At 37.7% G+C, this 17,154-nt stretch overlaps 3 protein-coding genes across 3 annotated transcripts; 1 reads left to right on the top strand and 2 right to left on the bottom strand.

Annotated features, from left to right (window-relative positions):
- On the bottom strand, positions 2,277–6,567 carry LOC109839167 (pentatricopeptide repeat-containing protein At1g10270-like). Its single transcript, XM_020407595.1, is given in 9 exon segments — positions 2,277–4,689; positions 5,818–5,866; positions 5,869–5,916; positions 5,919–5,959; positions 5,962–6,037; positions 6,039–6,161; positions 6,163–6,213; positions 6,215–6,294; positions 6,525–6,567. Coding segments are annotated over 9 exon segments (2,565 nt in total). The 3' UTR covers positions 2,277–2,635.
- LOC109837974 (pollen-specific protein C13-like) lies at positions 7,984–9,077 on the top strand. Its single transcript, XM_020406371.1, has 2 exons — positions 7,984–8,274; positions 8,544–9,077. The coding sequence occupies exons 1-2, from the start codon at positions 8,127–8,129 to the stop codon at positions 8,873–8,875; spliced, it is 480 nt and encodes a 159-aa protein (XP_020261960.1). The 5' UTR covers positions 7,984–8,126; the 3' UTR covers positions 8,876–9,077.
- Positions 9,390–11,784, bottom strand: LOC109837973. The gene is made up of 2 exons (XM_020406370.1): positions 10,916–11,784; positions 9,390–10,170 (listed from the first exon to the last, which is right to left on the bottom strand). Exons 1-2 carry the CDS (start codon positions 11,429–11,431, stop codon positions 9,529–9,531), a joined length of 1,158 nt encoding a protein of 385 aa, XP_020261959.1. The 5' UTR covers positions 11,432–11,784; the 3' UTR covers positions 9,390–9,528.

Below are 17,154 nucleotides of genomic sequence, written 5' to 3'. Positions count from 1 at the left end.
TGGCGGCGATCTCTTGCGCTTTGAGCTTTGCGAGCTGGATCCCATCGAGAGCGGGAGCGATGTTGTTGTACGACGGCGGAGGAGGAAAGGGATTGTCGAGCTTTCAGAGTCCAATTGTCTTTCTACTAGCGCAACTTTAGTTGAAGTTTCAAAAGCAGGGGCTTGCGGTTTGTCAAGTGAAGTCAAGGGAAGTAAGATAGTTTGGAAGTGGTATCAAAACTTTACTTGACTTGAATTCCCATGAAGTTTGCGAGGTATAAAGCTTCACGGGACTTGAAGTCCCGTGAAGTTTTGTGCACCGCTAATCAAGCTGATAATCGCGGGCTTAAACTTCACGGGACTTGAAATCCCGTGAAGTTTTGAAATTTTTTTCGCCAAATTCGACCCAGTTTTAGCCACCTGGTTGAAACTGGATCGAATTTGGCAATTAATTTGGAAATGTGTTGTTTTTGACAATTAAGTTTCTAAATGGGTCGAATTTGAAAATTTTCCATTTGTTTAAATTGAACACTGGGTGACTTATTAAATGAGTTCGTTCGATTCTGTGTTATACTTCATTAATAAACTTACTAAATCGGAACAATTGACACGAAAATGTCGTCACTACATTTAGGATTATGAACCTCATTGGACCTGTCTAATGATTCGTTTTGATCCGTGCGGGTGATGAAAGTGGCTTAGATTTTCAACGGCACGAAATTGTATCGTTAGTTAACTAAAATTGTTCTTTGTTCCTGTTTGGTTGTGGGTTCTGCGTGCTAGTAGGATATGAGGTGGGATAGCAGGAAGCGCTTCTAATCAAATTGAAGTCTAAATGTTCTATACTTGGAAATGATCTTAATTCGCGCGCAGAAAAATTGATCGATTCATGGCATTTTCAAGGTTTAATTTTTATCAATGACCTTGAAGAGAGTAAGATGATGAATAAAGAAAGTATGAAGGAAAGAATAGATCTCAAGACTACGTTGTTTCATCACTGAAATTATCTCGGGGCCGAAAACATCACTGAAACAGAACAAGCAACAACGTCCTCAGTTTATCAAGCCAAATGCCTCCGCACCCGCAATCACTGAATGTATCCCCCACGAATCTCAAAAGTGAACAACAGTGGCGCATATATCACAAGCATTTACAGGCATACGAGCCGAGAGACAAAATCTAGCAAGTCAGCTCCCAAGTGAAAATTTGAAAATTCAGTTCCTGTATTTGTTAGAAGCAAACGAAAATGGATAACAACACATACACCGATGCATTATCGACAAGATAGATTCATAGTTTCATACCCAGCTAGCCTCTCGCTTCGCCAGGAAGAAGATTTTCTGTGAGGAGTGATTCATCTGAACAAAAATGAGATTCCCACTCCATTCAATGGCAAAAAGCCAAGTTAATTTCATAAAGGCGCCATAGATTATGTGTAGGGGGCAAATCACATATAAACTAAAGATTCAGAATGCAAGTATACAAGGATAGCATAGCAGCATAAGAACGAAGCATGACTAGAGCCAAAACTTCATACAGCATAAGAAAGTTATCGGTTGAAATTTTGACTCGGTTGCAAGCAACTATGGTTAGTTTTCATAATAAGCAAATGTTAGCTGCCAATCTTAGGCAAACTTACACTCACAAACTACATCATAGAAAACAACTTCAGAAATCGATAAAGGCAGAAAAAGAAGAGAACATGGACATTAGAAACTGGAAGATAAGAAATCAGATTGAGAACTGGAGAAAGTCACAGAACACCACACTCAAGAATTTGCATTCAATATTCAAACTCAGATTGACCCTTTCACAACCCACCGAAACTTTTCTAATTTCCTTGAAACGGACAAAGTAAAAATGTCTTTAAAAAAAGGAGATCATTCCATTGAGTGCTTACACTGATACTATCATACGCAAAATGTGGCCAATGCTAACCTTTACTTCAAATAGAAATAAGAATCATCTCTGTAAAAGCTCAATTCCAGACTGTGAAACAACTTCAGAGAGCCCAAAACCACCAATGCCAGGCTACTAACCAATAATTGCATGAATTTAAGTTGTATTACATCTAACTTCAAAACTATACAAGAGCAATAAACAATAATCTTCAATAAACAACTGGAACTCCAAGTTATAGTCCTATGTTACTGTACTAAAGATAAACTGGGAAAGGTTACTAGCATTGCACCAAATAGAAGATACCAGTCCAAAAGTAATATTTGATTAACCAAGTTAAAAACATCATTGCAGAGAAGGCGGGCATCAATCATAAGTTACTTCAACAGACACAAACATTAAAAAGAACAAAAATGAAACTTTACCATACTGCACCTATATGAGAAAATAGGTGTTAATAAATTTATGGATATGATGAAGAGGATTATCAAAGTTGTTGACATTCAAGACAAATTCCTCAAGATCCTATTACAATAAATAGTTTGAACCAATGGTTTCGAAAGCATATGCATGTACAGTGTCCATGTCTGCCATCAGTAACCAAATATCTTGGATGGCTTCTTAGTATGATTACCAACTCCAAAGTTTTGGACCAGGAACATATTGATTAATGAAGTTAAAAAACCAAACCGTGTTCTGAACTTCGTTTCCTGAGTAAATATGAGCAAGGCTACATGCAATAAAAAGTGTTTCCGAATTAAGCCGCCGCCTGCTGGTCATGGGGAGCAAAGCCAACCTGATGGTCTTCTGCTGCAAAACCAACCTGTCTCTCCTGCTGTTGGCCCTGTGGAGCAAAACTGTTGTTCTGTTGGTCCTGCGGAGCAAAACTGTTATGTTGGGCCTGTTGAGAAAAACCATTCTCTTGGGCCTGTGGAGCAAAACTGTTCCGTTGGTCCTGTGGAGAAAAACTATCATGTTGGGCCTGCGGAGAAAAACAATTTTGTTGGGCCTGTGGATCGAAACTGTTGCGTGGGCCCTGTGAAGCAAAACTGCTCTGTTGGTCCTGTGGAGCAAAACTGTTATGTTGGGCTTGTGGGGCAAAACCACCAGTTTGGTCTCGAGGAGTAAAACCGTTATTATTATGTTGGCCCCATGGAGCATAACCAGCGTGTGGAGCATAACCTTTCTGTTGGGCCTGAGGAGCAAAACCATTCTGCTGGCCCTGCGGAGCAAAGCCGTTTTGTTGGCCCTGCGGAGCGAAATCGATCTGTTGGCCCTGAGGAGCAAAGCCGTTCTGTTGGCCCTGAGGAGCAAAGCCGTTCTGTTGGCCCTGCGGAGCGAAACCGATCTGATGGCCCTGAGGAGCGAAGCCGTTCTGTTGGCCATGAGGAGCGAAGCCGTTCTGTTGACCCTGAGGAGCGAAGCCGTTCTGTTGGCCCTGAGGAACAAAGCCGTTAGGTTGCACCTGTGGACCAAAGCCTACACGTTGGCCCGGTAGAGGTGGAGCAAAACCACCTTGTCGGGTGTGTTGCGGAAAACTACCCTGTTGGGCCCGTGGAACAAAACCATTCTGTTGGGGCTGTTGAGCAATACCAGAATGTTGTGCAGGTATCCCGTGATTAGCATGTTTGGCCGGTTGAGCAAAACTAGCCTGTCGAGCTGACAAAGACAGCGCTTCAAAATCTACACTCCTTCCTGCTTTCTCAAAGTTCTCTGTAACAACCCCGCGGAATTGAGACGAAAGGGTAAGCCCCCTCTTAAACATCTCTTTCACAAGATCCAAAGCTCTGTCAAAGTCGCCATTAGTACACAATCCACTGATCAAAGTCTCAAAAGTCAACGTGTCTGGTTTTGGCTTCAGATCTTGCTTCAATCCCGGCTTCTGTTCTTTCTCCATCATCTTGCCAAAAATCTCCATAGCTTGAGAGATATATCCAGCCTTCACCAAACCATCAAATGTTTTGTTATAGAGCTTCAGGTCAAACTTCACTGCATTGAAGCCCTCATCATCGGTGTTGATCATCTTGTCGAAGTATTTCAAGGCATCATCCACTCTCCCTTCTTTGAAACATGCATCAACCAAGAAGTCATAGGTAACTACATCGGGGTATACTGACCTTTTGGGCATCTCATCAAACAGCTTCTCTGCCTCCGAGACCACCCCATTCTCGCACAACTTTCCAATTATATTGTTAAAGCAACCAACATCCATATGCAGGGGCTTTCTACCAGTTCTGTGGAAAACCTCAATCGCCTCATCAAACTTCTGCAAATCGAATTTCCGATTCACCATAATATTATATGTTTCAGTATTAAGAGCCAAATAAGCTGGATGATTATGTCTATCAAGCATATTCTGAAATAGCTTGTCGGCTTCTTTATCCTTATCATGCTTCAATAGAGTAGTAAGTAATACATTGCAAGTGGCAGGGGCCATATTGAACTGTCGGTCAATGAGCGATTGGTAATTTTCCATTGCCTCCTTGTCCTTTCCTTGCTTCCAATAAGCCTCCATAAATGTTGCATGGACAACCCCATCATATACCAAGCATCGTTCTTTAAGCTCATCAAAAAGCTCATATGCCTTCGCCATATTGTCCCTATCAATGAACCCTTGCATGAGTATGTTATACACCAAGGAATCAGCCCCATGTCCTCGGTTAAGCATTTCTCTTAGGAGATCCATTGCTTCTTGAATTCTGTCAGCATCAACTAAACCTTTGGTGAGGTGGCGGTATGTTACAGGGGATGGAGAAAACGGTGCATTCTCAAGAATATGTCGATAAACATCCAAGCCAACATCTACCCGACCTGCATCACATTGCAAATTGATTAGAACACTGCAAAAGAGAACTTCTTAAGTGGGATAGATTGCTCGAATAAGGTTTTCAAATGAACGCTTATCACAAAGATAATACCCGGTAAGCTCACAAGTTCTCATGGAAAAAACATGTCTCAGTACACCAATTTGGGTTTTACAAACAATATTAAAATAAAAGTACATTATAATATCCGGGTCATATATTTCTTACTCTAAATGCAAAATTAAAATCTGAAGCTACATTATTCAGTTTAAGAGAATGCAAAACCAAACTCTGAAACCATGTTATTCAATTTAAGATAAAAGTGCAAAAGATAATTTTAAATACTGCTGAATGTTTTCACAAGCCCATAAAGATGCCACGATGCCTGAATTCCCTGCAAAACATTCCAGAACTACTAACGGAATCACCTTTAAAAGAACAACTAGAATGATAAAGGGCTGCATTAACACTCCACTGGAAAGAGGGTTATTACAATTCATATTTAAAAGTTAACAAATAACTAAAAAGAAACAACTTGAAGCCAGCCTAATACAAACACACCATCATAGAATTTGTCCATAGCCTAACTAACATTTTGGCAATCAACAGAGGATAAAAATCAAATTAAAATTTTTTACTTTTGCGAGTAAATCAATCGACTCTAAATAAATCCATCAGAATTCATCAACTGTTTCACCAAAAAAAAAACACATCTCAAAGTCAGATCTTCAGATTTTAGTATTTCCCCCCCAAAAAAAGAGATGACAATAAGAGCAGATGAAAGCCCATATACAAAACATAACATAATCCAGAAGGGTTACTCGCCCCAGTAAATCAACCAGTTCTATAGCAAGCTCCAGGCAAACTAAAGAATAAGTATAAGCTGCTTCAACAATTAACACAATTGTAATAAATTCATTTTGACAATTTAATACCCCATACTTTCCATACTGATTTTAATTTGACAATTTGACACCCCAAAGCCCGAACATTTTCTCACTTCCCCCAAAAACAAAAAGAAAAAAAAGAAAAAATTGAAATTTGGAAAGAAAAATTATTTTTTTTCCATTCACTTCTCTATGTTATCCTCGAATAACTAAGCAAATTTCATAAACAAACCAAGAAGATAATTTACCTGCATCACAATGCGAATTTATCAATATGTTGTAGCTAACAACATTCGGCGAACGATATTCGACTGCCGATAAAAGAACTCAAACAGGGCGCGAGACGTCACTCAACCCTCTTCGCCCTCAGCATCGCCGCCATAACAGCATACAAGTGAACACGGTCGGCCGGATCCTCGAGAACACCGCATGCCTCGCCGACGCCGAGCCCTGATCGAGATTCCCCGCACCTAATCAGGGACTGAACCTGGTTGTGCAGGCTCAGGCGCGGGCCACAGCGGCTGACGGTGGAGTCCGGGAGGCGAGGGGCGTTGGGGTCCGGCGGCGGTCGAGGGGCGGAGGGATCTCTCCGCGAGGGCGTGGAGAGGGGGCTCGATGCGGAGGCGGCGCTTGCGTCGGCGGCGCCTCGGCGGCGGCCTCCTCGGCGGAGGAGAAAGCGACCGGGCCGCCATCGGCAGACGGAACGATGCCGGCCGCGCGCGCGTCTTGCGCGGCCGAGATGGATGGCGGAGGAGCGGAGAGAGCGGAGGAGGAGGCGGGAGAGCGACATGGCGATGGGCTAGGGTTTTAGCTAGGGTTCGGTTGGAGAGAGGGGAGTGACGAAAAATGGTTTTGGGGTAACAAAAGGGATTTTATGTTGGCAGGGGCTGGGCTGGGCTGGATTGGGCCCAGTATATTTAATGTCTAAGGCCTATATTTTATTTTGCTTCTTTACTTCGGTTCTGTTTCTCAGTGCACAGGAGGCCATTCCTGTGCATTTTTATTAGGTTTTTTCTTTTTCATGGAAACCACCTATTTAAAATAGGAAATAGGGTAATTCTACAAAAACCATCTTTAATTGTTAATTTATACATAAGCTATTTTTAACATGGGTTTGTATTGCAGTCAACCACCGGCCGGTTAAGTTTTTCATTAAGGGGCTGTTTGGTTCGTTTCCTTGATATAGAGAAATGCAATTCCATGTAAAGAAACACAAGTTTTGAGTTTTCCAAACTTTTTCAAGAAATAGATTGTTTTGCTTTGGTTCGCACATAAAAAATGATGGAAAACCAATGTATTTATTTTTTTTTTGTTTGGTTCGCATAGAAAAAAAAGGAAAACTTTTGTAAACAAAGCAGAGAATGAAAAAAAATCTGACGTGACAGAGTTTTCATCAATTTCACTTGGTTGGGGAAGGAAATCGGAGAGGGAAAAAAATCTTAGTTGGCGGCGATTTCAGCAGAGTTTTCCCTCTTCCATTCGAGCGAACCAAAGCGGCACAAAGAAATGGACGGAAACAAAAAAAGCTGACGTGGAGGACTAAAAATCTGACGTGGAGGGGTTTTCTGAGTTTTCCACCCCTTATAATAGCGAACCAAACAGCCCCTAAGAAACCAAAATAATCCTAAAAACATCACGTTCAAAATACGTGATTTGTATCCTAACTGGATCTAAGCGTTAACAAAATCAGTCGCATGACGAGATTGTGAGTTTTTTAAAGATACATTTAGATTTTTAGTGAAAATTTTAACGGAAAGGTAATTGATTGCTGCACCAACATACTTTAAAAGTGATTTGTATATAAATTGAAGAAGATGGTTTATGGAGGATTCTCCGTGGTTTCCGCGGAAAAAAAAAATCATATTTATTATACACGAGAAGCCAGTTAAGTTATTTCAGTTTCAAACATTTTACAATTAAATTGAACAAAGTTTTCCTAAACCGGAACCTAACCGCCAAATTTTAGTCGGTTCGGTTGGTTTGGTCGGTTTGCACCACCCCTAGTCGGCCAGGTTATCAGTTGCAGATAAGAAAAGAGTTAAAGTTGAGCAATGATGGTTTTGGATATTCAAATATCTATCTGTTGAAATAGATGCTAAGTATTCCAATAAAATTTAAGGACAGATTTCCGATCACGGTGAAAACAAAAAAGATAGTACGGGATCTACAACCTACCTTACACAAAATGACGACACGTCATAAAGTTAGGAGCAGAATAAGCGCATCAAAGAAATATTCCTTCTTTCTCCCCTCTTTCCGTTCTTTGCATCAACTCTTCTTGTATTCCCAAAAATAGGCGCACACAAACAAAGAAAATTTCAAAAGAAAAGATATCAACGGCTAGCAATTACTCCGTCCTCTTAGCCAAGCATTTCACCCTTTAAACCCGCTCAAAATCACCTTCTGTTAAGCACCAAACTCCCTTCTCAACCGCAAACCCCACCCAATTTTCTGAAGGCTCTAAATCCACACCAAGCCCTACGGGACAAACTCCTCTTATATCAACAGGCGCATTCTCACAAGGGTGGGAAAAAGGACCAACACAAACAAGAAAAACATGGCTAAGCTTCTAGTCACCCTCTGCCTCCTCTCCTCCGTCGCCGTCCTCAGCCTCGTCGCCGCAGAGACGTTCACCATCCAGGGCCGTGTCTACTGCGACACTTGCCGTGCTGGCTTCGAGACCAGTGCTACCGAGTACATGGAAGGTATTTTGATCCAAATCCAAATCCAAATCCAAATCCAAATAATCCGACATGCCCGAATAACAAAATACGTGCCTTTTTTCGGATACTAATATGGGGAATAAATGCATTTTATATAGATTAAAAGTCTATCAGAATTATCTAAAAATTATAATCTTGTAGTATATGTAACCGGTTTGCTTTTGTATAAATTCTCCAGTAATCCTACCCTCCAGTAATCAGCATTTTCTTCCTTGTTGGGAATAAATGTCTGTCTATTTTCTTACTCGTAGGCGCCAAGGTGAAGGTCGAATGCAAGAACTACACTACCCGCGAGGTGACGCAGAAGGCGAGTGGTGAGACGGACGCGTCCGGGACCTACAACATTCCGATCACGCACACCCACGAGTCGGAGACCTGCGAGGTAGCGCTGGTGGAGAGCTCGCGCAAGGACTGCGACGAGATCAAGCCCGACCGCGCCATGGCCCGCGTCGTCCTCGCTAACGACACCGGGATCAGCACCGGCATCCGCTACGCCAACTCCCTCGGCTTCCTCAAGAAGGAGCCCCTCCCCGCCTGCGGCGACCTCCTCCAATCGTACGCCCTATCCGACGATCTTGACTAAGCTCGGAGGCATTAATTAATGGTTTCTAATAAAAGTTTGTCCACGGATGCGTGTACGATCGTGGCTCTAGATCTTATCTTACTTCTTTTCAACAGAAAATGCTGATTTATGTTTTCTTATGCTTGAAATGAACGAAACAACTTGAATAAGGAAAATGTCAAATTCAACTGATTGTATGAATGATGACGTTTATTCACATTAATCGTGTCCAAAGAGAGCGTTTGGTTCGGTGTTAATGCAGGGATTGCGAATGCATTTTGCATTGTTGCATAAATCCCGACATTTTGCATCCTAGTGCCACTGCTTGTTTCGTCGCAACAATTGAACACAGTAGCAGAAAGACTCACAGTTGCACCCAACAAGTTGCACTGATTAGCTCATAAACAGGGTGGATAAGTGTCAGCTTATAATAAAGCTTACCCAGATCAACATTTTGTTTCATCAGTACTCAATGTAATTCCCATCCATGTAATAAATGACTGATACATTCCAGATGCTCGAAGAGGACAAGGAATAGAAATAAGATAGGCAAAAACACCAAGTTAATCAAATAAATGAAGAGCTCTATTCACATCAACTGTGTCAAAACACGGTACAAAGAATACAAAACTATCTATGTAGCCAGGACCTAGAGAAGAAAAGAAAGCAGCACCTCAAAAATCCAGCACTGTTGAGCTCATATTCAGTAGAGGCTCCAAGGCACTAGGAGCAAACTTCCTCGCAAACAGGTAACAAAGCGAAGTGGGCTTGTTGTTGTAAGTGCAGGCAGTCCCATTGTTTCTGATAGATTGAATGAATCCCTTAGTGATACTCTCTCTCCCATATGTCGCAGGGTGGGGCCCACCTCTCGACCAGTCGACCCAAGTCACGCTCCGATTCGCATTCAAGCCACCATGGAACATATTCAAGTAAGTGGGGATATAATGCTCGTCGGGGTAACAAGAGGGCTTGCAATATTTCCTGAAGAGAGAGTAGTACTTTGAGTCTGAGACTACTTCGATGGCGAGCTCACGGTTGAGCTCGAACCATTCAGACCCTTTTCTCCATTGGGTGAGAGTGATATAAGGTCGCATGCGATGACTGTAGCGGCCTCGGCCATGAGGGGAGTCTTCGTCGTAGGATTGGACAAAGCTGTGGGCAGAGTTTATGAGGTACTCATATACTGTAGGGAAGTTGAATACAGGGATGCAGCTCTCCGAGAGAAGAACAAATCGCTCATTGGAGAAATCGAGGAGTGCATTTGCTAAGAGGCGCTTCTCTGCATCGACTAGTGATACCGTTCCCCATTCGACCTCCTAAATGTAAGAGAAAGTAGAAGTTAGAGAGAGGTTTAAAAAAAATTAATTCATGTTTATGGTGGCATTCCTTTTTGCCGCATGTCTGGAATTTTTTCCCCCCCTTCAACTCTTACTAGGTCAAGTTAAGGGAGTCAAATTGGATGTAAACTATAACTGATGGATCAATTGCAATTTTAATTAGGTCATAGAAATTCAAAGAAATGGCCAAATGGCAGTTAAAGAACTTGTATCAAATTTTAAAATTTGATAGTTATTTTTGACCATAACAAACTTATTTGGTGCTTTCACGCAAAAAGCAAAGTTTAAATGACTGATACGAAGGACGTTCAATGTTCCAAACATTTGTTTGACTTTGAAGAATTATGTAAAAGATACTCTTGCGCAGTTGTAGTAACTCGAATAAAACTAAACAAAGTTTGTAGGATGACCTTGACAATCCAAAGTAAACGTAGCAAAATGATAAAAGATAGTCAACCCGTGAGAAATAAATTGTTATCTAATCCTACAACTAAGTACTAGCATCTTTATCATGCATACACTTCCTCTGCCAACGAAGCCAAGCTAGTCACAGCCCATGACAGCAAGGCATAGCATGGAACTACTCCATTAACATGAGCACAAAGAATGATGCTCACATTAGTAAAATAGCATCCAAATAGCAATCAAAAAACAATTCAGTGAAGCTACAAGATGATCAATCAATCATCAACATAGAGAGCAAATGAAAGTGATCCACTCATACCTCGCTAGGAATCTGCCGGCCGAAGAAAGCCGAATCCTCGGACACATTCATTTTATAATCCGGCAAGCTATGAACATACACCGAAAACAAACCCTCACGCCCTTTGAAAAACCGATCCCACAACAGCGAGAAGGGCAACGGCCCTCTCGTCATGAACATAAACGCCACCTTCGGCACTCTCTCGAACGGGTACTCCTCCTTCTTCGGCACCAAAGACGCCCTCCAAAACAACTCCTCGTCGCTCATCCCGTGCGTCAAATGCACGGGCTTAACGAACCGATCGATGCTCGAGCACTCTTTGTCGCAGTTTGCAGAGTACATCGCTTTCGGGAAGAAGAGGTCGGAGTGAGTGCTGAAGTAGCGAGTGAAATGGGCGCTTATTGATAACCCCAGAACGATCCCCGCCATGAAAATGACCAAAGTGGAGACTGCTTTCATAAGAGATCGGTCTTTCTTCGGTGACGAGGGGAAGTAATCGACGTCTTCCTCCGCCCTAGTTTTGAGAATTGGCTTCATCGCTGATCAAATCTGTTAAAAGATTCGGTTTTTCTACTTAAAGGAGCCAAATCTAAGCGACCCAGATGCTCAAAATCCCTTCTTGATGCTCGAATTTTGAAGCGAGAAGGGATGAAAACGCTGGGGTTACGACGATGATACCGAGGATGGGGATTCGATCTCGGCGAGGGGAATTTAGGGTTTCACGAGGATTGGGAAGGGATCTTAAGCGGAGCGATGATGAGAATAATTAGTAAAAAATAATGGGAAAAGAGGAATAAAATATATAAAAAAAGAGAGACGCGCTTGGAAAAAATCTCCAGTGGCGTCTTTACTCTTTCTTGGTTTGAGAAGAACGGCGCAAGGAGACTGAAGGAAGAAAGAGACTTGAAACTTGAAAAGGAGGACGAAATTGCCAGGCACCCAATTTTACACCCAATGTTGAAAACTTCGGTGGGGCGCTGGGACCCACTTCGGTGGAGAGTGGGCTGCATGTTGAGATTTTGTTTTGTGGTGAATCAATTTTGTCGAGGACAGACGACTCCAGAAAAAATAACACTAGAGGCACACTCTCGGGCACGTCCCCAGATTTTTTAAAAAATCTCATGTGGGGCCCTCTATACTGTAGCAGGTGGGGGGATGTGGTTGGGGATGTGCCTGGGGGTGTGCCCCCGGTGCTCCTCCTCCAGAAAATATTTCAAAAGCGTGTATAAAGGGGCGAATTGCTATGTATAGAAGAGGGATTAATTTTGAATTCAAAATTATGGGAGCAGTTACGGAACAAATTATATGTATGTATGATAATTATTTATCTTGGTCAGATATCTCAAGAAAATTATATGTTGTCTCTTTGTCCTATAATTGGTCCTATTGCTTTTGCCTCGCAAAAAGTACTTTGTGTAGGAGGAAAAAAGATAATTAGCATTATAAATACCTTGTGATTTCCCCTCCACTTATATACCCTCATTTTGTTTTTTGTTTTTTTTTTGGAGCACTTAAATATTCTGAAGTTTTTAAAAAGAGTTTTGAGATATTGGTCCCAAATATCTCATATATTTGAACTAAGTCCCTCAAAATGCTTAATTGTTTGAAATCAGCCCCCTTTGGCTTAATTTTGTTTGTCTAATCTATTTATTTAATATTATTAGAAAAGTGTGTTTGTATGTTAAAACTTTTTTTCGAAAACACCCTCAAGAACAGATACATGCATGCATAAAACGCATGCATACATACATGAAAACACATATATGCATACGTAAAGACATATATATCTTACTCCATTATTTATTAGCTTTTAATTGTATCATTATATATATTTAATAACATCCAATTAAACCTTACAACTTTCTCTTCACAGTCACTAGGTGGAATGCATGTGCACTGCACGTGGTCAGATAATTTAGTTATTTACTTTAAGTTTATTTATTTACCACAACATGATTGCAAAAAACTTTTTAATTATCATAATATATTAAATTATTAACTTTTTTTAGATATTTCCATGTGTGGCTTTAACATTTTGTCTTCCAAAGAAATAGTTACATTTAAAGCCTTAAAATATTAATAATTTAAGATTGATTAGTAATTTGAATGTATAATTTCTAAATATTAATGACGTAAGGGACCAATGCTAAAAAACCTATAATTATTAATGAAAAATAAGTCTTGAATTCATCAAAGAAAAATAGTAGGTTTTATCTAGTCATTAAGGATTTTGTTCAGTTATAAAAAATCACTTCCACTTGTTGTGTACTTCCGTTGTTATTTATCCGGCGACTAAGCATTATAGATATTCAAGAAAAATTTTCTACAATTTTCTAAAAGAATGTGCAAATTCAACCAAGAAAGAAAATATAAACTATTTGATCAATTCCAAAATATGTCGTTGTACTCTTTTTACATCTTCCCAATTACTAATTGATTTGTCAAAATGATTACTCTCTAGTTTTAAAAAATTATAAAATATAGTCTAAGAATGATTTATACATATTATGCATTCATATTGATTGTATTTTAATAAAATAATTCATATATATCCAATAAGAATGATTTATACATATTATGCATTCATATTGATTGTATTTTAATAAAATAATTCATATATATCCAATATCAAACAACATCCAAAGGTTTAGCTTAAGAAATTAAAAGAATATAATATCTACAACAATATTCATATCTAAGCTGTGAGCTTCATAAACTTATAAGAAGGCGAGTAATATAAAATAACAACTTAATTTATTTTATCAAATAATTTATTACAAATCATAAAAATTAAGGGGAATCAGAAGGATCACATATTCATCCCAAATAAATATTAAATTTCTCTTAGAGATTCTTATAGCAAAAGATTTTCAGAGTTAATGTGCAGGATAATTTAAGGACAAATAACCCAAACCAGTCCATTGAGTGATAGACTTGCTATAAACTCCACTCGTATAAAATTAATGTCACATGGGCCTTAAGTTGTGCTTTTATTTAAAGTTAATTTTAGAAAACTCTCACTCAACTATTGGAGGCATGTCAACCCACTTAGCCCCCTTCTCTCTCCCCCCATTATTTAAAACTGAGTAAATCTCCGTTAAGTTTTGGGTATTTTGTAGGTAATTAATTTATCTCACCTTAAAAAAATTGATTTTTTGTGAACTTTTCTCACCTAAACTTAACCTCTCAAAACTAATATCATTATGTCTTATCTATTATGTGACAAGTATTTGACTTGGAAAGACCAAAATATTCATCAACTATAAAAGAATTACCTTGATTTTTGCCGAATGAAAGAAAAATAGGTGATATAGAGGAAAAAGAATTGTAAATTGGTTATGGTCTTTTTATTATCAGTTTAGGGTCTTATTTTTTATTAAAATTGATTTCTTTAATATAGTATTTTGTCCAAATCACATATTGAGGTAACTACATTAAGAGGGTTTGTTGATAGAAGTGTAAAAGATTAGGGGAGTTATTATGAGACACGCTATAGTTGAGAGGTATTTTCTAAAATTATACCGAAATTGAGAGGGGTTATTTATAACACCTCCCAGAAATAAGGGGCTTTTGTTAAATTGAATTAGTTGAGTGGGTTTCTAAGACAGTCTCCATAGTTGAGAGGGTTTTTTAAAAATTAACTCCTCTTTTAAATATGACTTATTTATAATTTTTCTATTAAAACTTTAATAATTTAATATTAGACCTAAAATTATGAGATTTTTTAAACTTTTGAGGGACTATCGAACATTTAAAGTCAAGGAACTAATATCTAAATAACATTTACCTATTTGCTCTTATAGGCATTATATTAAATATTGGTGGATATGTTGCTATATAAGCTAATATATTGAGTTAAAGACTTTATCTCGATAATGTTTTATACTATTTTCTTTTGTTTGGTAATTTTTTTTAGTATCGATCGCTATCAAAAATAGGGCCGATATATCCCTTTGAATATATCGAGAAAATCGTGTCATTTTTAATTTGATAGTGGGTTCGGGTTTGGATCGTGTTTGGGAAACAAAATCAGAGCCCTCAAAACACACAAAGACCACAATTCTTCTCCCAAATTTCTCCACTCTTGGCTCTCCCAAATCTTATGCATATATCTTGATACAAATTCTTATGTTTAAAATTTATTAATATGTTAGATTACATATTACATATCATGTTATGTATGAATATTATCTCATATGACACCCAGGATTATATACATATCCTTGATTTTTACAATCCGATATCGTGGATTTTATTTGTTTAATATTTATCCGATGTTCAACACTTTGTAGTAGTCATTCAAAAATCTCTTCTGAAGTTTTCTAAGCGAATTATATAATTTTAGGAAATAATTCAAAATCTTGAGACTCATTCAAAATATGATGCTTTAATTTTTTCACATCTCCTTTATTACATAAATATAAGCTATGCATGTGGCCTCATATTGTATGATGAATGTTATTTATCAATGAAATTATATACTATTGTTTGTAGATAACAAATGTTTCAAATCTTTTATACGCTTAACTGAACTTATATACCTTATAATTTACCAAAATTATACTATATATACCTTCACTTGTATCTTGCTATACTTTTTTTTAAAAATTTAAGATAGTGTATCTTGCTGCACTTAAATATCCTAATGTTTTCTAAAATTTTATGCTTGTACCTTTTGTCTTGTTACCTAAACATAAGAATGCTCTTTGTAATTTTCCTATATAAGTGTCATGATATAATTTGAGGACAATTCTATGTTTTTTTATTCTTTCCATAAATACTTTATTAACATGTAATTATCTATTAATATATTATTATACATTACTAATAGTTAATATGATGTAGAGTTTACAATAACATTAGAAGTTTTATGGACCAACTTATACAAATTTAAAGTGACATATAATATAATTAATTAACAATGATAATTAATTTAGTTTAGTTAGTATTAGAATGTAATATCAAAAAAAAAAAAAATAGGGGTAACATAGTCATTGGAAAGTTTTTTCACAACTCTCTCTTTTTAAAGGAGTATGATATGATTATCAATGAGATCATATACTATTGTTTGTAGATAACAAATGTTTCAAATCTTTTATAGGCTTAACTGAACTTATATACCTTATAATTTACCAAAATTATACTTATATAGCTCTACTTGTATCTTGCTACCCTTTTTTTTAATTTAACATAACATATCTTGCTGCACTTAAATATCCTAATATTTTCTAAAATTTTATGCCTGTACCTTCTGTCCTGTTACTTACACATAAGAATGCTCTTTGTAATTTTCCTATATAAATGTCATGATATAATTTTAGGAGAATTCTATTTTTTTATTTCTTTCCATTAAAACTTTATTAATACGCAATTATCTATTAATATATTATTATACATTACTAATAGTTAATATGATATTGAGTTTTACAATAACGTTGGAAGTTTTAGGGACCAAACTATACAAATTTAAAGTGACAATAATATAATTAATTAACAATGATTATTAATTTAGTTTAGTTAGTATTAGAATGTAATATCAAAAAATTGGTAATATAGTCATTGAAAAGTTTTTCCACAACTCTCTCTTTTAAAGGGAGTATGATATGATATGAAGTATGATATGATATGATTATATAAACATAATATTTGAATCTTAATTTTTTGCCCTCATTTTCCTCCTCTACTACATCATACACATGAGTATTAAGTGCTCAATTTTTAGTCCGTTGAGAATCCTAATCATCATGGTGATGGCTATATAGTCAAAACGTCACTAAAGAATATTTGAACCTTTCTATGTTATAGTATTGGTAATTAGTCATAATTTAAATGGTCAACACAACCCGTTCATTTGTTCAAAATGGCTCAACGTGACAATTAAATACATCAGGAAATGGTCTAATACTCATTATTAAACATATTAATCACGATTAGAGTGATCCTTCTGTTGGGAATTTAACGCCGAAATCCCTAATGCAACAGAAACGCAGAATAGAAAAAGTACACCAAGTTTTAACGAGGTTCGGCAACTGCGTACGTCCTCGGGAGCCACACAGTAAATTTCTTATTATTCTCAACAAGAAATTATAATTTATGAGCGAATCTCAAACTTGAGATTCCTCAATAAATACAATCATTACTATAGCTATAGTAAGATTCCCCCACTTCTTAAATACCCTCTCTTAGTTCTCTCTACAATAAATTCTCTTTTAAATCCCTTCCTCAATCACCTGAGAACAGGGAGCAGAAAGAAAGAGATC

Source organism: Asparagus officinalis, chromosome 4 (genome assembly GCF_001876935.1).
Source record: "Asparagus officinalis chromosome 4, Aspof.V1, whole genome shotgun sequence".
Taxonomy (NCBI): Eukaryota; Viridiplantae; Streptophyta; class Magnoliopsida; order Asparagales; family Asparagaceae; genus Asparagus; species Asparagus officinalis.
Note: the sequence above shows the minus strand (reverse complement) of the source record. Positions and strands in the feature narration are given on the sequence as shown.

Bases quoted from the DNA above. Each gene is read 5' to 3' on its own strand.
- LOC109837973 (XM_020406370.1), bottom strand. From the start codon at position 11,431: ATGAAGCCAATTCTCAAAACTAGGGCGGAGGAAGACGTCGATTACTTC. The intron at 10,171-10,915 runs GTATGAGTGGAT...TCTTACATTTAG, and splicing joins GCCGGCAGATTCCTAGCGAG to GAGGTCGAATGGGGAACGGT.
- LOC109837974 (XM_020406371.1), top strand. From the start codon at position 8,127: ATGGCTAAGCTTCTAGTCACCCTCTGCCTCCTCTCCTCCGTCGCCGTC. The intron at 8,275-8,543 runs GTATTTTGATCC...TCTTACTCGTAG, and splicing joins TGCTACCGAGTACATGGAAG to GCGCCAAGGTGAAGGTCGAA.